Source organism: Argentina anserina, chromosome 3, assembly GCF_933775445.1.
Source record: "Argentina anserina chromosome 3, drPotAnse1.1, whole genome shotgun sequence".
Lineage (NCBI taxonomy): Eukaryota > Viridiplantae > Streptophyta > Magnoliopsida > Rosales > Rosaceae > Argentina > Argentina anserina.
The window spans coordinates 34,550,493-34,570,912 of record NC_065874.1 but is presented as its reverse complement, the minus strand read 5'-3'; the positions used below and the strand labels follow the sequence as shown (position 1 = coordinate 34,570,912).

Here is a 20,420-nt window from a genome sequence, read left to right as displayed (position 1 = left end):
AGTTTAATTAAAGGTCCAAGTAATGGAAATACCAAGGCAAGCAAGGCTTCTAGAATACCAGCCACGAGCAGAACTTTGGTTTTCATTTCGTGATTTTCGTCCAGTTTTAAAATGCCGAAGTTGCCCCGTCATTGATTTGTCAAAAACATATATGTTTAATACGTAATTTTGTCCCTAGTAATACACTTTAATGTTGTAAGTTAACAAAAGAGACCGAAACAAATAACAAATAAGTAAAATAACAGCACTTAATTAAGTGGATATTATTTTTTTTTGGTCAACCGTGGATACTATATATACATCTTTCAATTCATACTTACGAAGTATGAGATTAAAACATAACTGCATTAGTTTATGTAACTTAGCAGGGAAAATGGTGGTCATGATCACAAACAAACGACTGAGGGCGACAAATCAATAATAGCTGATAGGTAAATAAACGGATCGTGAGAATCCTGGTCTAAGCTTTTCTTTGCTAGCAGTTTCTTGTAGGAAGGTTCACAATGCTAGCTGTACGAACACGAAATCGCGAAATTTCTTGGTCAACTTCAAATCAGCCAACAGGAAGCATAATATGAGGTACATATTAATTCCATGTCATATATGCAGTGTGGATAAGAGAAAAATAAAACGAAATAGTTGAGAAAAGTCATACATGCTACTCAAATCGTCGAAAAACATTCTCTAACGAACTTAAAAATAAGGAAGAAATACCTCATTCCAAATAGAGAATTCTCATTGCCCGTTAACCTGTTTCAAGATATACGGCCGGTACGTGCTTAACTCCGAAAATGTCATCAAAAGGTTTATATGTAGTGAGTCTTAGAGAATTCATATGTTTTCTATTAAAAATAGGATAACTCTATCACCTAAGCAATATCGCAGTGGTGAAAATTATCTTCCCTACAGAATAAAAATTGGTGCGTGTATCTGTCAATTTGCCACACTCATCAGTCATCACCTTTGTCATAACCTCCCCAACGTACGCATGCTCCTTGCGTATGTCGTGCTACTACCATGCATAAAATTAATAGTGGAAATTATTGTTCATGTCACGTACTCGATCTGTTTTCTACCCAATTCAAAAGAGTATGATGGTTTCTCTCTTATCCTTTTTTGAAGTTGGTATGGATTAGTCTGCTTTTTTCTCCTTGGGGTATGGACGTTCTTGAGGAAGAAGGTTCCTTACTGTTGGTTTATTTGGTTCCTGCTTTAGACTACTTCTGGCCACAAGTACTTGTACGTATATATGGAAGATCAACAAGAAATCAAAGAAAAAAAAAAAGAAGGGCTGCTAAAATGTGATGCTTGGGACCCAAGTTATCTAATGACATGTTTGCTGACCCAGCTAATTAGGGTCTAATATATTAATTAAAGTCCGAAGTGGAAGATGAAAGTGACAGGAATCACAAGATAAATTACATCAGTGTCAAGACTTTACAAAGGATTGCATGCACATATAAACACTAGCGGATGAAACCCATGCAACATTTGTGGCTCCAAATGTTTTCGTATATTAGTGTAAAAAAAAGTAAATATATATTTCATATATGTGTGTACAATTAGACTTTTAGTATGCATTTCTTTACATGAATGTACTCTTCTTCTTTAAAACATTAAAAAAATTTAATTACAACTCTTATAATCTTCTTACTACTCTACATATTGAATCTAAAATTGTAAGTACGTATAAGTGATTAAGTTTCAATCTAATTAATTTGAGAAAAAAAATTTATTCGATATTTTAATTTGCCATTAATTTTAAGAATATTATTCTATAATCATGAATACTTAATTTATTTTTAAAAAACTCATTAATGTCAAAAGTTTGCATGGTTATATATTTGTACTGACAAATTTTTTTTTTGCCATTCGGGCCAAATTTAAAGCCCTCTCAAACTTCAAATCCTAAATCCACCACTGCATATAAAAGAATTTTTTTTTCAAATGAAACTAATTAAAGAATTTATGTCTGCAGCAGCATATATACTTGTAGCTATGTATTTATTAATTAGCAGCATATGTTTATTTTCTGGATTTATAAGCAGACCCTGACTTGGTTAATTAGCGAATGGTGATTCGAACTTGAACGATCACCCGCCAGCAACTAACTAACTCTTAACTTTGAGGTAAACCATGCATGCCTATGTTTCCTGTGCAGACAATCGATAAAAGACTTTACTTTTCCAGGGTAACGTACACAAAAATCTTTGTTCCTGATCCCATCGAACGAGGGCAAATCACAAACCATTTTTGTTTAAGTCATCAGTGACGTTGGGCGACCTTGTTTTAATTAATCAATTAAGGTGCCCACACGTTTTCAATTAATTATTTTTTCTTAATAATTTCGTGTCAACTTTCCATCTTGTCCATACTCCATAGTGTCCAATATCAATTCCCATTCTATTACATTATGCATGGAGAACACATTACTTCGTTTAGATGAGAAATCAAAATTGATATCCTCCATTCCTCCTAGCCTTTTAATAAAGTACGTGTGAATTATTTCGTTATTAGATTTATGTTTGCGTAGCAGCCCCATGCTTAGAGTTTCTATCTTCGGATGTCATAAGGTAATACAGGACATTGCGCCTCCATCAATATGCTTCTCGAAAAATCAGTTGCGCTTGTTGATCTTAATTAGTGCTTCCAATTGCATTTGATGGACATCTGTAAACTCTTGTCTCCGAACTTCTGATAGTAACTAAGAACTAGATAGAGTCCGATCCTCGTATATATTTCCCGGAAATCAAATAAGGCAGCAGGAAACCTCGAGCTCCTCTGGTGTCCCAATATATTGGCTCGGAAGCCCCATGGCCATGGTGGTCGATTCTCAAGCTAACTATTGGAATCGATCGATCCCTTCACTCGAATTGAAGGGCTTCTGGAGTCTCAGTATGCTTGTAATCTGAACTTATCTCATTCTCATATATCGACAGTTTCAAAGGACGCTCTCACTTACAGGTATGTTTTTTTTTATGAACTCATTTACATGTATGTTGATTCAAGGACAAAATACTGGTCACTCATCCAATTTTTAGTAACTCGACAGTTTAATCTTTCATGTTTCAATTTCAATTGATCACTCCTTATATTTTTTAATTTTAAACAATTTGGTCATTTCGTTAAGTCTCCATCCAATTACACCGTTAAATGGTTTTTTTCCTCTTATGTGATGTTTGCTAAGTCAACAACTTAACAGTGCAATTGAACGGTGACTACTTAACGGAATGACCAAATTATTTAAAATAAGTATAAAGAGTGAAAAGTTGAAATTGAAACATAAAAGACTAAACTGTCGAGTTACTAAAATTAAAGGAGTGACCATTATTTTATTCTTGATTTAAACTATATTAGTTAATCATCGATCACCAACGTATTCATTTAAATTTCGGATCAGTAAACAGGCACGGCCTTGGCGCAGTGCAGGCTGTGCGACTGCACGGGGCACAAAACCAAAGGGGGCACAACAAGATTTTGTTTATGTACTTTTATAGGCCAACTTCTTAAGAAGAAGAAAAATCTAATTGCTCGCAGATTGTCATTTATTCTCCTATTCTTCCTCCTTTATTGCATGCATCAATTATGGAGAAATTTCATTACACCAATAAAAGATAACGATTCATCTTCTCCATGATCAATTAAATACACTCTACTCTCTTCATAAATTGCTCACAATCAACCTAATTTTTTTCATCATCTCTCAATTTTGCACTCTCACCATTGCTCAATTGCTCAAATTTCTCATAATTTCGTATATGTGAGATGGATTATTCAATAGTTGGAGCATAAAATTTGTTGTATTTTTTCTCCCTTTGAAAATTTGTTGTGTTTTTCCCGGCTTCATGATTGGCTTTCCCTTTCCCTAATTGGCTTCATAATCTTCATTCATTATTCATTGTCTTGGTTATGTTCACAAGCCCAACATATTTCGATATTTTTTGCTCTGGTTAATTAAGCTTTGGAAGTCTTTACACGACTTAGCTTTCGATATTCTTCTAAGACTCTTGTTGGTGCCCTAGCTAGCTAGTTTATTGTGAGAAGACACATGACACTATACAATGATTTGGTGCCCATCTTTGCATGTGTAATTTAAGAACTTTATATATCTAGAACTCAAGGCCTTAAAGAGCAGAAGACCACGGGCCGATCGATCGGGACGTTGGACACGGACTAGAACTCTATATACTATTCTACCATAAACTATAGCTAGCTTTAATTTTAACTTTCGCATGTAAGCTCTTAGTTTTAATTCTTAAGCAGTACTCATGTATTCGACAACAAAAGGCCGCATGGTGATTCAATCTTTTACCACTAGCTATTTGCAGCTTTTCGTAGTGAGGAAATAAAATAAGAGAAGAAACAAGAGCCAGGTATGATTGTGATCACTATTCAGTACTAGCTATATGCTTCCAAGGCAAGTATATAGGAAGGGCGGTTTCAGTTGCATGTGTTCACTGGACATGATCGAGTCTATAGGTATGATTGAAGAATGTGATGGAGCTCTGCATCAGATGTATGAAGATCTGGGCATGCTTGACCGTAAAGGCAATGCTTTTGCTCAAGACAATGGAATTTGTGATTACATATAGTAGGCAACTACTTTCGTCGCTTCCTTCCCCTTTAGTACTTCACTACGAAACTAAGAATCTTCCACTTCATTTCATAAGTGAAAGGAACCGAGGGAACCACATGATCGAGGCTTTCTTTCTCTTTTATTTCTTTTTTAAAATGTTCGATCGCAGGAAGTAATTATGATTAATGTATAGTGTTTTGTTGTGCAGCTTTATGCATGCATGTCTTTATTCTAGCGAATTATCCTTCGCTCCCCCTTGATGCTGGTACCTCTTCTTCTCATACTAATTTCATAGTTTCATACTTAGTATGTACGTCCAGTACGTGTTTTGCTGTACACGTACAAAATGCTATTTTTAGATTGACATGGCTTTATACGCTAGCTAAGGCATGAATATGATAATAGTGATCCTAGTTAAAGAGACAAACAGAAAACTTTCTCTAAATAAATATATACGACCTAGCTTTGTTATATCATAATCAAAGAGTACGAGCTAGTAGTCATGACACATTCAATTTCAGACTTATTTGAGAAGATGCTTGATAGCATATATTGTTCATCATAATTTTGAGTAGAAAAATGAAGAAACAATCATCACATATAAGCTTACTTGAGCAGCACTATATATATACCAGCAGTCAAAAGTACTGTTAGTGACCCAAAACCAAAAAAGATCAACAAAATGTTAGTGTTTACCATGACTGAGGTCGACATGGGAACACAGGTGACATATAAAGTTAAACAAAGTCCAAAGTCTGGAAAACACTCCATTTCATAAACATAAGAAATAGGTAATTTAATTTTGCAGTATAGATAAAATTGATATATCACAGACCTCATATTAGAAGATGCCAACAAATGAATAAACGAAGCTGTCTTTCTTATATATAGTATAAATGAACCACCTGATCTGGTTAGGTTGATAGAGGAGCGTAGTATGGAACCCTCATGCACATCTACGTTCGAATCGTCACTCCCACAAGTTTATGGCCAGTAGATTGAGGGACATTCGAGTTCATGCACTTGCGGAGATTAGTCTAACTTTGTTGCCAGTTTCGACACACTTGTGAACCAAAGTCCGGATAATATATAGTCGGGTGTTTATGTGTTACTAACTCGCTCTACATTCCTCTCCTTATTAATTAGGAAAAGAATGGTATAAACGTGACAACACTAACTACCAACAACTATTATATACGAGAGTCCATATGAAGTAAAGCTGGATGACTACATGCAGTAGTGGATCATTTCATTAGCTATATATGTGGGAACAAGGTTAACCCTCTAATTAGGTTGTAGAAAGGTTCACAAAAAATGGCCAGAAGAGCTCCCATCTATGCTAAACAACTCCTAATTCTCTCTCTTCTTTCTTCCTTTGCCCTCAATTTGGTCCAGGGAGAAGATGATTACGATTTCGTGAGAGCCATGGATCGTGATCTTTTGGGGCTAAAGAACGAAAAGATCAGCCACTTCCGGTTGTACTGGCATGACATTGTGAGCGGCAAAAACCCAAGCGCAATATTCATTGTGGTGAAATCACCTATTAATTCATCATCAACTGGGTTTGGAAACGTGGCAATGATCGACGATCCCCTCACTGAAAAGCCGGAGCTGAGCTCGAGGCTGCTGGGGTGGGCTCAAGGGTTCTACGCATCAGCTTCACAAAAGGAGGTAGGGTTGTTGGTGGCCATGAACTTCTATTTTATTCAGGGCAAGTATAATGGCAGCACCATAACTATTCTGGGGAGGAACCCGGTGTCAACCAAGGTGAGGGAGATGCCGATCATCGGAGGAAGCGGGATTTTCAGGTTTGCAAGAGGTTATGTTGAAGCAAGAACTCACAGATACAATCCGGTCACCGGTGATACCAATGTTGAATACAATTGCTATGTGCTCCATTATTGATATGCTTCTTCTTCTTCTTTTTTCTAATTAAGTGGGTTTCTTCTTCCTTTGAGCTTTTCGTGATTGTACTCTCTTTAGAGATCATAGCTACGCTCTGATCATACATATTATTGATATTAACAATGTTAAAAATTTCACAAAATTAAAATACACATAACTCATGCATAAAATGATGTGTACATGCATGCCAAAGTCGTAAATAAAATACTTCGGAGTCGGGTGAAGTTTAAGGAGACCGAAGTTTCAACTCTGAAAGTCTAGCTGAAATACTTGGGTGAATAGAAAGATACTTCTCCTCCATCATCACTAGATTCTGAATTCAATCCAACTTACTCAACAACTGAACAAAGTTGAGCTTAATTACGTGCATTTAGCGATCGAATATCTGCATGTAAATGGAATGCAGGATTGTCACTAGTACGTACTGTTGTGAAATTTTAATTAAAAACTCCCAAACACATAAATTGTCGTTAGTATAGTGTGCAAGTACGAAGTCGTTTCAACTAGAGATTGATAATCGATTTAATCCTAACTTAATTAATCTAAACTAAGAACATAGATTTTAGGTTTTCAAATAACAAATTATACGAGAGTTAAAGAAAAAAATAAACAAGATATAACCTAGAGTATCAGAATCAACCACTAACAATCTTATTTATGTATCGATGCAACTAATAGATTTTTTCGTCTCTCTAGATGATAATTCACATATCTAAGTCCAGATACGACACTTCGACCATAGTTTTTCTTAAGTGTATGATGCTCTACATGTACAACAGAGGTTGTATATCCTAGCATGCAGTATATCCAGATACCGCATAAATTTAACATGAATAGCTCATTACGTTCTAGAAAACAAGAGAATCATGCAAACCATTACTTCAGGTACAACAAATTAGTAATTCACAACTCTTAATCACAAAAGGCTAAGTTGAATTATATTGTAGGTACGCTTCAAATTCATCTTATAATTACTAGATACAAAGCCCTAAGGTGATCAATCAAATAACTTAAACATAAAGCATACAATTCAAATAGTGATCAAGCATTCATCATAAAGAAACTATAAATCCATCAATAAAATATCAAACTACATAAATAATCATAATAGGACATCATCCTAACCCTAGAAAAAAGTTTAACATACTACAACTAAGGAAAACATGACAACAAAATAAAAGAATTGAATGATGAAGATGGATAGATGGTCTTTGTTCCTTATGCGTCTATATTGTGCTATTGAGACCTCATCTCATATGAAATTCGTACTCTTTTATATAGAGAAGATTCTTGCTCATTTTTTACTTCAGTTTCTTTGTTAGACTTGGTTTCAGACTCCTAACTTGATATGCAATAGGAAACCTTGAAATATCTCTAGTAAAAGTAGGAATTCATGTACTCTCTGCATCTTCATCTGAATCATTGACCTTGATATATTGAAATTGAATGCACTTAGTCCATGAATGTTAGCAAACCCGAGCATATTTCAGCTCTGACTTGTCATCACTCAAACGATCATATATTCCTCTTAGAGTATCAAAATCAAGATTCGTAAAATCCTACATAAAGTAGACATCCGTAGTTTTCCAATGATGTAGGGGTCATGGTCTAATTCGGTCCGGAACTCGTACAATAGCTCGGTAAAGTTGGATGTTCTACACTGACAAATTCTGACAATGAAGAATATAACTGTCATTTCATATTTGTTAGCTCATTTTAACTTATTTTCTTTCTTTCTTTTGGGTCAATAACTTACCATGACTTGATTAATAAGAACATATATAGGAACAAAGGCGCGATAGCTGTACCTTTAGATTCACCCTACAGAATATATGTAGTACCAAATAAAAAAAAATTCCCACTATATATGTTGCTACCGGATTATATATAAAATTGATGACACTTGGTTAGGCTAATTGAGGCGTGTAGCACGATGTATACTTACCCTCATGCCAATGTGGCCGGCAAATTTGAGGGCCGGCATTCGAATTTGTGCACCTGCAGTTGAGATTAGTCCGACAAACCTTTTTTATACTTATATATGGACCTCAATTTAAATAGGGAAAATGTTAAGAATTGTACATGAGTTATGGCTTATTGAGAATTAAGCTTACTCAAATTTCGAAACCATCGCATAAGTACATGAATTAACACAACAACTCAAGAGCGATACATACGGTTAACTCCTTCGTGACGAAGTGTGCCATTATTAAACACATGAAGGGTAAACACGTATTTGTCAATACCCAAGTGATGCATATTTCTCCTCCACCGTTTCCGTGCGCTCTCTCAGATTTCGAACTGACGATCTACATATTGAGGGCTACTATGGCTCCAGAGCGCAAGTCCCCGAAGATCTCCTCCGACACCCAACCCATGATACTCATGAATAGATTTGACTTCACCCACACCGTCCACGTCACCATTTGCAGCTTCTCCTTCTCCGACCGTTACATCCAAGGTTGTCGCGGGGGGCAATCCCTACCGCCTTAGCTTCGTCCTCCTCCATATCCTCGTCGATGCGGAGTTGGAGAGGAAGAGAGAACAATCATCAATTGCGTTTTTGTTCACCTCCTCAACACCCATAGCACTGATGGTAGTAGCTAGCCCACCGCCCACAATGTATTAGAATTTAAATAAGGATGTTATATGTTATGATTTGCGAATCGGAATTGGATTACTGGGTAAGATACAGATTAGTAGGAATAAAGACTACACTTTCAGATGTATGAGGAAGCTTTGCTGAAGCTTCAATACCACTTCAACTAATATCTGAATTGTGATGAAGTTGTATGTGGATTGGGTAATAGATTGTAGTGGTGGTAGACATGGACTAGATTGCAGCAAGTAGATTTATGGTAGTGGTGGATTGGATTGCAGCAAGTAGACTGAGCCTCATATTTGATGCTTGTCTAATTAAAACCCCGAGTCTGTTCATACTCTCCTTGTAATGCCACATACGCGTTTCATTTTTTTCAATGGATCATTATAGAGACGAATTTGCCCTATGAAATATGACGGAAAACATGTATACTAACGGAAAAGATAACCTAATGTATTTATATTGGGTTGAGTTTGGAACCTCATGTACTATTATGATTTTTTACAAAATATAATGATCTTAATTCTCAATAGACTGTTCTTAAAATTTTGACATTTGAATAGCAACCGGATCGGTTTGTTACTAACTCGTGTTTGTTTCTACATTTCCCAAAAAAAAAAATTACTCGTGGTTGTTGCCAGATTCCCTGTAAAAATAGAAATATAAATGGGACAACCTTAACTACCAACAACCAAAAAGACAAATTATGGAGTCCGCAGTTGGTGGCCAGGCTAGGCCAGAATAATCATGACTTCATGAGGTCAAGCTAGATGACTCTACTCGATCATTTCTCTCTATATATGTGGACACAACCGGACCTCTAAGTCATAGAAAGGCTCCAGCGACAATGGCCAGAACAGCTCCCATCTTTGCTAAACAACTTCTGATTCTCTCCCTTCTTTCGTCCTTTGTCCTCATTCTAGTCCAGGGAGAAGATGATCACGAATTCGTGAGAGCCATGGACCGCGATTTCTTGGGTCTCAAGAAGGAAAAGCTTAGCCACTTCCGATTGTACTGGCATGACATCGTGAGCGGCAAGAACCCAAGCTCTATAGGAGTGGTGAAATCACCTGTGAACTCATCAACTCTCTTCGGATTCGTGAGCATGATCGACGATCCCCTCACTGAGAAGCCGGAGCTGAGCTCGAAGCAGCTGGGGAGGGCTCAAGGGTTCTACGCATCAGCTTCACAACAGGAGGTTGGGCTCTTGATGTCCATGAACTTTCATTTCACTCAGGGCAAGTATAATGGGAGCACCATAACTATTCTGGGGAGGAACCCGGTGTTCAACAAGGTGAGAGAAATGCCAGTCATCGGAGGAAGCGGGCTTTTCCGGTTTGCAAGAGGTTATGTCGAAGCAAGAACTCACGCATTCACTCCGAGCACCGGAGATGCCATTGTTGAGTACAATTGTTATGTGCTCCATTACTGATGCTTCTTTGTACTTTGTTGTTTTCTTCCTTTGAGGTATTTTAATGCTTGTATTCTGTTCTGAGGTCATAGCTACGTTCTAATCACGTTTGGCCACCGACCTTTGTATGTCTACTTTTACGTTTAGTGGGGTTGGCAACCATCTTTTTACCAGAGCATGCGGACATAACTTATTTATAATAACCAGACGCATTTTCACTATCTTCAATTCTATTGTCAATCAATTATTCTTGCACAAGAATTCTACTGGAGTACCTAATTACTAATTAATGTAATGAGTTTTCAAATGGCTTCATTTGGTAATGAAATATAAATAAACTTGTACTTAAGAGATTGCAGAATTTCCTATGCCTTTTGATGTTGTGAAAGACAAGAATTTTTATCACCGACACGATATATACTTTTCCAATCACGCACATATAAATGTTGGTAAAAGCTCAAATGCATTTCGATCATAGCTTCTAATTGCAATTCCAGCCATATATAGAGGTAAGTTCTGGAAAGGTGATTCCAGCAAAATATATTTATTAGAAACTAAATGATCATAGCTTCCAATTGCAATTCCAGCCATATATAGGGGTAAGTTCTGGAAAGGCGATTCCAGCCAAATATATTTATTAGAAACTCATTTCGATCATAGCTTCCAATTGCTAAGATTAGTATGTGGTTAGCAGCTCATTCTATACAGAGCTGTCCAAGAGTGTTGGCAGGCGGGATCTAAGACAAGACTTGGTAGGGCTCAAGCCTAACCGAGATTTTTGATATATGGTAATTGTTAGCATCTGCATTCCATAGATAATTGAAGACAAAGTCAGCTTGGTTTAGTGTATTCACTAATTTCTAGCCTACCTGACGTGTTCGATGCACCATACTCTCACCTTCTTTCATCTTTTCTTTTAGTTCTTCATTTTTAAATGTTTTCTAGTTTCTACATTCTACCCTTAATTATCCAAATTTAGATAAATGTATTCACTTCCCTGTTTTGTGGCTTTCTGAATCCATTTTAGGATTTAGCCTAGAATTTTTTAGACTAGCTCTAATTCCGTAAGTTATGGTAAATTATTATCATTAGTCTCCTCTTACATTTGTCTTAATAGCCTTAATACCAAAAAAAAATTTATTTTCTCATTAAAGATAGGTAGTTTGAAAAAATATTTTCTAGTTAGTTATATATTAAACGGAGTTTAATATAATATAGTACTTAATTTATGCATATGCAAAAAGTTTATATACAATATATTTTTTATTCAATATCGACATTACAAAGATTTAAGTAAAAATTTCAATCTCACACATCCCACTGAGTGTTGGACAAAGTTACAAGACGAACCAAGCTGTACAAGCATGCATGTTACATTATTACTTAATTATAATGGTACAATCCCATAGTGCCGTCCATTTTGTATATGATTAATATTTTCCAAAAATATTCCCTCCCAGTTGATTTATTGAACACTATCGATCTGGTCGATTTTGTCATTGTTAATGGAGTAGATGTTGGGATATGCTGTCTGTGGAATTATAATGTAATAATGCTTAGTCAGTCAACCCTAGCTCCACCAAAGCGACCAAACTCGAAGAATTTTCGGTCAATATATATTGGATCTTGTTATACTATCTAGAAATCGGAGATTCTTAAGTCCACCCCGTGGACCTTCACCCATCAGTCTACTAACACTGCACGCACTGTTAGTTTGATCTAAATAAAGCGCAGTAAATAACTAAATACAGATTACCATAGTGCTCCATCCTGCAAACCTAATCAAACTTCAACCTCTGCTCAATCTTCTTTTCCTTTCCTTCAAGTTGCCTGTAACAAGGCCAACTTCATATTTCCTTCCCCAAATTACTCAGCAAACCCCACCTCATTCAATCCCTCAATTCCAATTCCCCATTACATCATCCAAATCTCAAGTTCTTGTAGCAACGACTTCGTCGCTGTCGAAGCCCTTGCCGCCACCCCTACTGTAGAGACTAGCTAAGAAGTTGTGTGGTATTAGTCTATATTGATTGATTGCGTGTGGTATTGGATTTTAATCATTCTATGATGAGAATTAGTGTTTGGGGTTGAAAGAACAGTAACTTACAGAAAGAAGAGAAGTAGAAAAGACAAGAAAAGAAGAGAGAAAAATCTGAATAGTTACCCCTATATTCTCTCTTATAAAAGTTACTGTTCTTTTTTTTCATTTTATTTCAAGAAAACGTTTATGGAAGATGTTAAAGTTAGTCAAAATCAATATTGACTTAAATATGTAGCTATCATAATGCCACGTCCATGTGAAGTTTCACGTGTTGGATGAAAGAATTTTCGTTTAGAAAAATAAGTTCTCGTACCAATCGGTTAATGTTTTGTGGCAATTTTATTTTTCGGGGAGTGGTTGGAACATGACAAGTTGTAATTCAATAAAACAAAGAAAAACAAGGTTCAGACTAACTGAGAACTAGAATCCAACAACAGAAGAGAAGAAAGCAGGGGAGGAGGGTGATGATACCAGTTTCCCTGCCAATCCCTTTGTAAACCTAATCTAGCACCAAAGATAGCCACTTGATTAGCCGAACTACTAATCACTGACCAGTTTGAAGAGGGAATATCAATTGTATGAACTCGAAGAAGAGACAGTAGCGGTTCCAACAACCAGTCTGATGAGATATTACTAGCATCACCAAGTTCAACAAGATGGGGAGAATTCATTTCAAACAGAAATGATTCAGATGTAGGGAGAAGTACTTTGAGATGATTGTAGACGAAAACCCCTAAACACAAAGCCAATGCTTCAGCATATATAGATCAGAGTAGGAGCCAAACACATGTTTATGGTATCCCTCAATGACATTTCCAAGACTATTCCGCGCCACTGATGCAATCCCTGCAAAATTTTGAGACCATTCCACACAAAAAAAAAATGAATTTTTTAAATATAAAAATAGATCAAAAGTTTAGTCAACTATATAGTATATATGCAAGAATTGTAAATTTTGCAACAGAAGTCAAATTTGTTTTTTGATGAATGTAGAGGAAATATTTCTCGAACACTCATATTTACTGAGAAAGAAAAAGAAAATATGAAGGACAAGAGGGGACCTAATTAACCAAAATCTCGCGATGAAAAAAAAGGCCATGCATGTTAATTAATTAACAAAATTTTAAATTATGAGCAAGTTAATCCAACTTTCCCACCATACTTGCTTCAAGATTAGCAAGAGCAGTTTTGCACCTTATTCCCTTCCCAAAATGTCGAACACATAAAACATTAAAAAGTCATCTATATGAAATCCTGTATAGAGATTTTAACAAACGTTCACGAAGTTGCCAGGACATATATATCTCTTGACGACCAAACATTTATTTGTTTACTTCTTGACGTGATGTACGTGTGCGGCATAAAGAAGACTAGAACTAATAGGTACAAGTGTTCTTCTGATTCTTTTTAGGCTAATATGCAGCTTAATTAATTTAGCTTTTGTGACCAGATGATAATAGTTCTAAACTATAATTATTAAAGTATACCAAGACGAATAAATGAGTAAATGCAACATAATCGGTTCGATCTCATTCAAAACCTAGCGTGGATTACGTTCATTTTTAAATACATTATACCGTTCGCCATTTACGTGGTGATAGACACATGAATTATAGTGTGGTTCACCAAGAGCATGACGCCGGTATTGAAATAGCACGCATTTTGGGGCAGCAATCTAACCTGGGCCAGGCTTTGATTCTCGTCTCGATCGGAGCTCCAGGCGCAGCGACTTGGATCAGGCCCTAATCGATCTCAATCAAAGATTCGGATTGGTTTCGTTCTAGCTTGATATCGATCGCTTCAATACCCAGTTGACCGGCATCAATCTAGAATTGATCTCCAGTTGTTCTTAATGTCACTCGTGTGTTGAGACAACATCTTGTAGGCCAATCTCCTTTATCTAGTTTGGCCATTGTTAGTCCCAAGTTGTTTTGAATATCGTAGTAGGTAATGACAGCTGTAGCAGAGGTCTATATGACCCTTTATATTTGTAGGGCAGTCTTCTGGTTTTGTCATCTATCAATATCAACAAACAAGTTTCTTTCTTTATACTATTTTTCTTACATGCATTTTCTTTCTATAGTTCATACCCAACATCGTGTTATTATTGCGAAAGAGTAATTATTCTGTGTATCTATAACATTATGTAACGTTGTTATGTAGTGTAATAATTTGCATGAGGTTAAAACATGCACGTGATGAAAAAGAAAATTATTATTTAAATATTAGTGACTAATTATAAACAAACGCAGTAAAAATAGATCATTAATATTAAATAGTTATGCCACATAGACTATGTACCGGGTATATATAATAATTTTTCTATTCCAAAATGTATGGGTAACGGTTTAAGGGTTTCTTAAATATGAGTTTTTTAAATAATTTTCAGATATTGAATGACTATTTTATAATTGAGTCATCCCTAAGTAACTTTTTTTTATAATATTGTAGAATAATATTGTACATAATGGAGTTCATTTTTAAATGCATTATACATCATCACTCTTATAGGGGTGTATTCATTCAAGATTCTGTTGGATTTTCTTATATTTCAAAATTTCTTTGAAATCTGATGGTATTCAATCAAGATTTAAAAAAATCTTTACAAATCTGATGGTATTTAATCACGATTTTGAAAACTCCTTACAAATCTGATGATATTGAAATGGGCAATGAATTTGAAGGATTTTAAGATATGATTGATTTTGTAGGATTTTAGGGTGCTTTGAATACATACCAAACACCTTCTGAAATCTAACCTCCATATGTGAGATTTTGATGTATTCTTTTTCTCTCTCCTTTTGGGTCACTTTGTTCCACCATAATAACTTTATCCTCTTCAAACTTCATCAATCGTAGGTATCCAAATCTGCTTCATTCGACCACTATCCTCTCAAAGACAAAATTTATGGTAAAAAACTTGCTATTTATTTGTCTTGGTTATTAGTTCAACTAATGATACATATATCAATTTTCTTTTAACTATATTTCTATATGGTTCTTTACTATTGATTTACCAATTAGGTCTTGTTTAGTTTGCGAAATTGATTTTATTGGAACTGATTTTACTTTCTAGGTCTTATGGAAAGATCAATTTTGAATTTGTTATATATTATAGAGTTGGCTTTGAAGCAAGAAGCACGTACTGTGCCAAGTCTATCTACCATCCATGGCTAGAATCCTTCCCACCTCAGCTTTCCATTATTTGCTCGTAATCTCTTCCCTCCTCTCTTCCTTTTCCATGATCTCAGTTTCTGCTGAAGATCATGAGTTTGTGAAATCCATGGACCCCAAGCTTCTCGGTTTAAAGAAAGAAAAACTCACCCATCTTCGCCTGTATTGGCACGATGTCGTTGATGGTCCTAATCCCTCTGTCGTAACAATAGTGCGACCACTCTCCAACTCCTCTCAAACAAGGTTTGGTCTGATAAGAATGATCGACAACGCTTTAACCCAAGGCCCCGAACCGAGCTCGAAACTTGTGGGAAGGTCTCAGGGGTTTTATGGATCTGCTTCACAAGGAGCTGTTAGTCTGTTGATGATTGATAACTTTGCTTTCATTCAGGGGAAGTATAACGGTAGTGCCATAACCATAATGGGGAGGAACTCGATCTTCAACAAAGTGAGGGAACTGTCTGTGGTAGGAGGAAGTGGAGTTTTCAGGTTTGCTAGGGGTTATGCTCTAGCAACCACACTGTCGTTTAATGTCTCTAAAAGTGACGATGCTATAGTGGAGTATAATATATATGTCTTGCATTACTGAGCGATGTGTACCGTGTACGTGCTAAGTAGATTCCGGCGTTTCATAATTTGCTTATCATTATTTTTCAACTGATCGTGAAATAATGCACGTACGTACGTAATGTTCTCCTTATGTATAATAATCCAGATGTTTGAGTAATTGTGTTTATTGGAATGTATTATCGGATTATAAGTATAGTAGGGTTGTGCTACTTGTGTCTGTTTATGCATGTTCATCAGTTAATTGTTGAAACTCATGAGTCTTGACGTTTACGCCCGCAACCCCCCCCCCCCCCCCCAAATATTCTCAGAAGCATTGGACACTGATGGTGCCCAAGATTAGAACATATATGACTTGGAAAAGTCTAGTCAGCTATATATTATAGAGTAAAATGATACATCTAGTAGCTGAATTTATAATTTGAGATCAAAGTGATACATCTGTCCAATTTCTCTAACGGAGCTGTGAAAAAGGTCATGTGCCTAACACATCTTGTTCAAAATTCAACCCTGCTCGATCTACACGACTACACCTCTATTTCCCTTCACTGTCTCGATGTCTCAGACCTCCTTATCGATAGCCGGAAAACCAATCGGCGGCAGTCGGAGTTGGCTGAGAAGGAGGTCGGGGCTGCTGTCCGATAGGGGACGCCGGCAGGAACCAGATGGTGGCGCCGGAAACGTTGGCAAGTACCGGAAGGCGGCTAATACGCCGGAAATCGTTCCGGAAACGCCGGAACAGTAACCGGGGAAAACGACGTCAATTTTGACGTTCCGAGGACCGTTTTCTAAATTTCAAAGTTCAAATTCACAATGTAATACTATTGGGGTCCCATGTAACCCAAAAGCGGCCAATTTAAAAACCACGTGAGTTGCAAACGTTGACCATTCATGCTAGGTTTAAGACAAATAAAATTCTCACGAGTTCATCTAAGAAATACCAGAAATTTTATTGAATATGCCAATATTTAATACAACACAAACAAGCTTCCAATTCCAATAGACGACTTAAGCTAAAGTCGAGCAAGAATCATGGCAATGCCAACGTCATACTTGAAAAATAGTAAGCAGAAAACATAGTCAAAATAGATTAACTAATCAAAAGTCCGTAGCAACAAAATATTGCATATCGGATCGGGCAGAGCCTTAGCATGAGGCTCAAAAAATTTGCTTACTTGAAAATGGAAGAATGTTACGTTTCCATCTCCAAAGTTCCCTCAAGAAATAGATACAAGTGCCAAAAAATGGCATGTGTTTCTTGGATATGGAGCATGGTTCAAGGTCAACTTTGGTAATACAACGTCATAGACGTTTATTGAAGCACTTTAAGTGTGTCCCATAGAATTCTTTATTTTTGGGATCTTTTGTCAGCAAATACTGTTGTTTCAGAGTAATAAATTTCAACGCAAATAAATGAGTACGTAGACCTTGGTATTATCGTTTATAGACATGAGTTTAAGAAAACTCAAATTATCAAATAACAGTCGCGATGACGACGCATCCATAAGAAATGAGGGTGGTATAGGTTTCGAATAATCGAAACTATTCAGGTATGTAACCGGAATTAGAAGGGTTGTGATGTATATGGTCACAAAATAATCGATGCATATCGGTGATTCTCATGATCGCACCCAAAACAGCGGTGCACTCAGGCGACCACACGTAATCGATTTTTTCCCTTTAAATAATAACGTGACTCCCCCAGGACCGTCACACGAAAAACGTCGGCGTTATAAGAAATGCCGGAAAGAAGACATGAAAAAGGCTAATAGCGCCCGATAATATATATATATATATATATGTTCAAAAGCAGCAACTTTAAGAAAACATACTTGTTGGTCTGCCAAATAGACCGCATATAATTAAATGGCTTTGCAAATCGATCGTCATGCAAGAAGTTGCTTGATGAATTCCTTTTCGATCTTCGTCCGATGACATAAAAATCTTGTTGAGGATATGATCAAAATCGTATGTAAATGACAAAAGTATCGTCCATCTCAGCATGAATGTCATCACCATAGTACGACGAGTGATCACTTTTCCTATACAAGCACGTGAAACATAGTTAGAAAACGAAAACGTGCAAATAAATGAATTAATAAGCAATAGGAAAAGAAAACAGGAAAAAGAGAAATAGTTTAAAGGCCCAAAGGGCTATCGGGCTCATTAGGCTATAGGCCCAAATCTGAGACGGGTCGGCTTAGGGTTGATATCGGGTTAGACGAATCCGGATCGCTTATCTCCTGCATAGGCATCAAGAACAGAGATGTTATTGTTCGTGGTGGTCAGTAGCTTTGATTTGCCATCGCTACTAAATTTGATATCGCAAACTTCAGCTGTATCTCCACCAACTTGTCATACGAGCGTGAATCAAACAATTTGATAGCACCTCCTTCCATGGCTACAACAAAAACAAGACCTTGTTGGTCATAGGCCACTGTAGGTCTACCACGTAGATGTAAAATTCCCTGGCATGTATTTACACGAAGATCCCATATTCGGACACTGTGATCCAATGAACCAAACATGAAGCTATAGTTGATAGGTGACATACAGAGGGAAACAATTCTCTCTTTATGGCCTTTAAAGTAGCGAATGCATCCATTATCATACATTGACAAATACCGCAGTAATTCTCCGGTAGAATCCAAATTATATCTTGACGACCATATCACAGAACTTGGGTGATGAGTAAAGTATATGCGATCCGCTTCATGTTTCTTATGATATGTGGTCTTTAGCTACTTAGCAGCTGCAATGTCATAGAGAGGCACAAAGTCATCCTTACTAGCAGTAACAAGTAAATCCTCCTTCCGATGAAAATCGAGCAAGTTTATCTTCCCATCGAAGTCGGAGAAGACGGCACCGATGGCCATGCTGTTGTTTGAACCTATATTTGGCAAGGCCCACGCGGCATGGAACGTGGCATAGTAGGATAGATGGGCCGCGCCTGCAATGATCCCTAGAGTTACCGCGGCCATGATATGTTACTGCGGCAATAGCTATTGCGCGATCACATGTATAGAAATATGATTTGCATTGTCAACTTTGACAATTTGGCCGCCTTAATGTTGGAGCAATCAGTGCTACTGTTTGTTTTTCTTATTCATTTGTAATTAATCTCAACCATTGTTGTTGAGATTTCTTTCTCTTTCCTTTTCTTAGTTTCAATATAAATAGGGCCTTAGGTTTCATTGTTAGAGGTCCTCAACCAAACGCTCAACGCGACTACACTATTTTCTTATTAATACAATTCTACAATTCACGACACACCTCTCTCTTTTCAATTTCCAAGTTTACTTCATCGTTTTCTTTACCGGTATTTATCTTTCTGCACTTTTCTATATCGTTCTTTACCATATTGTTCTTTACGTTCTTGCTTTATATTTTCCTGTCTTTTCTTTATATTGCTTACATTAAGTATTAAGAAAATCACAAAGAACCACAATCACCATCACATTCACAACATTCACCCGTACCACACAAACTGGATTTTTTAACGTCAAGTTTTCTATGTCTGTCATTGATCTGAAACTTTACTGGGTTCATTGATCATGCAAGTGCCAATTAAAATATGTCTCATTAGCTTAATTACAGTGTTCGATAGTTTTTAAATTTCAATCATCAAGTAGACGAATATATTTGATCATTGTCTCTTGCAGAGATAAGTTCATGGTTGCAAAATTGAATACACGTTATTAGACTGATCTCAGGCCAAGCCAAGAGGGGGACAAGATGAAGCTCGATCAGGTATAAGGGCATTCTTCTGAATTTCTTCCTTTTCTTTTTTGGTTCTTAATTTGTGTTTGTATGAAAAGAAGAGGGATCTTCAAATATCAACTTTACAATGCAAGAAGGTTTAATGTTTACCCATTTCTGAAAGAGTCAGTATGAAAAAGTACCACTGAGTTACCAAATAATCCATTTCATAATATTATGGATCCAAATTACAATGGCACTATATTGTTAATAAGTATTTGATATCAGTACTGTAAGATCATTGTATAAGTCATTGCGATTTATATTTCAAATACTTTTAAGAGAAAACATTTAAATCTTTTTATTTGGTACTGTGTTTCTCAGTAATTTGTCATCAACACAACAAAAAAGATGGGCAAAGGCCACAGAAGCAGATACTTCTTAG

General features: G+C 36.5%; 3 protein-coding genes and 1 pseudogene across 3 annotated transcripts; 3 read left to right on the top strand and 1 right to left on the bottom strand.

The window, feature by feature from the left end:
- Window positions 1-5,890: 5,890 nt before the first annotated feature.
- LOC126788291 (dirigent protein 22-like) lies at window positions 5,891-6,492 on the top strand. Its single transcript, XM_050514268.1, has one exon. It carries the CDS (start codon window positions 5,891-5,893, stop codon window positions 6,479-6,481), a length of 591 nt encoding a protein of 196 aa, XP_050370225.1. The 3' UTR covers window positions 6,482-6,492.
- Window positions 6,493-9,815: 3,323 nt separating this feature from the next.
- Window positions 9,816-10,667, top strand: LOC126787595 (dirigent protein 22-like). The gene has a single exon (XM_050513445.1). The coding sequence runs from the start codon at window positions 9,931-9,933 to the stop codon at window positions 10,513-10,515; it is 585 nt and encodes a 194-aa protein (XP_050369402.1). The 5' UTR covers window positions 9,816-9,930; the 3' UTR covers window positions 10,516-10,667.
- Window positions 10,668-15,661: 4,994 nt separating this feature from the next.
- LOC126788425 (dirigent protein 22-like) lies at window positions 15,662-16,365 on the top strand. The gene has a single exon (XM_050514413.1). The coding sequence runs from the start codon at window positions 15,705-15,707 to the stop codon at window positions 16,296-16,298; it is 594 nt and encodes a 197-aa protein (XP_050370370.1). The 5' UTR covers window positions 15,662-15,704; the 3' UTR covers window positions 16,299-16,365.
- Window positions 16,366-18,493: 2,128 nt separating this feature from the next.
- On the bottom strand, window positions 18,494-19,152 carry LOC126787580 (protein ANTHESIS POMOTING FACTOR 1-like; annotated as a pseudogene).
- Between the last annotated feature and the right edge of the window lie 1,268 nt (window positions 19,153-20,420).

Excerpts from the sequence above, each read along its gene's own strand:
- LOC126788291 (XM_050514268.1), top strand. The coding sequence starts at position 5,891 with ATGGCCAGAAGAGCTCCCATCTATGCTAAACAACTCCTAATTCTCTCT.
- LOC126787595 (XM_050513445.1), top strand. The coding sequence starts at position 9,931 with ATGGCCAGAACAGCTCCCATCTTTGCTAAACAACTTCTGATTCTCTCC.
- LOC126788425 (XM_050514413.1), top strand. The coding sequence starts at position 15,705 with ATGGCTAGAATCCTTCCCACCTCAGCTTTCCATTATTTGCTCGTAATC.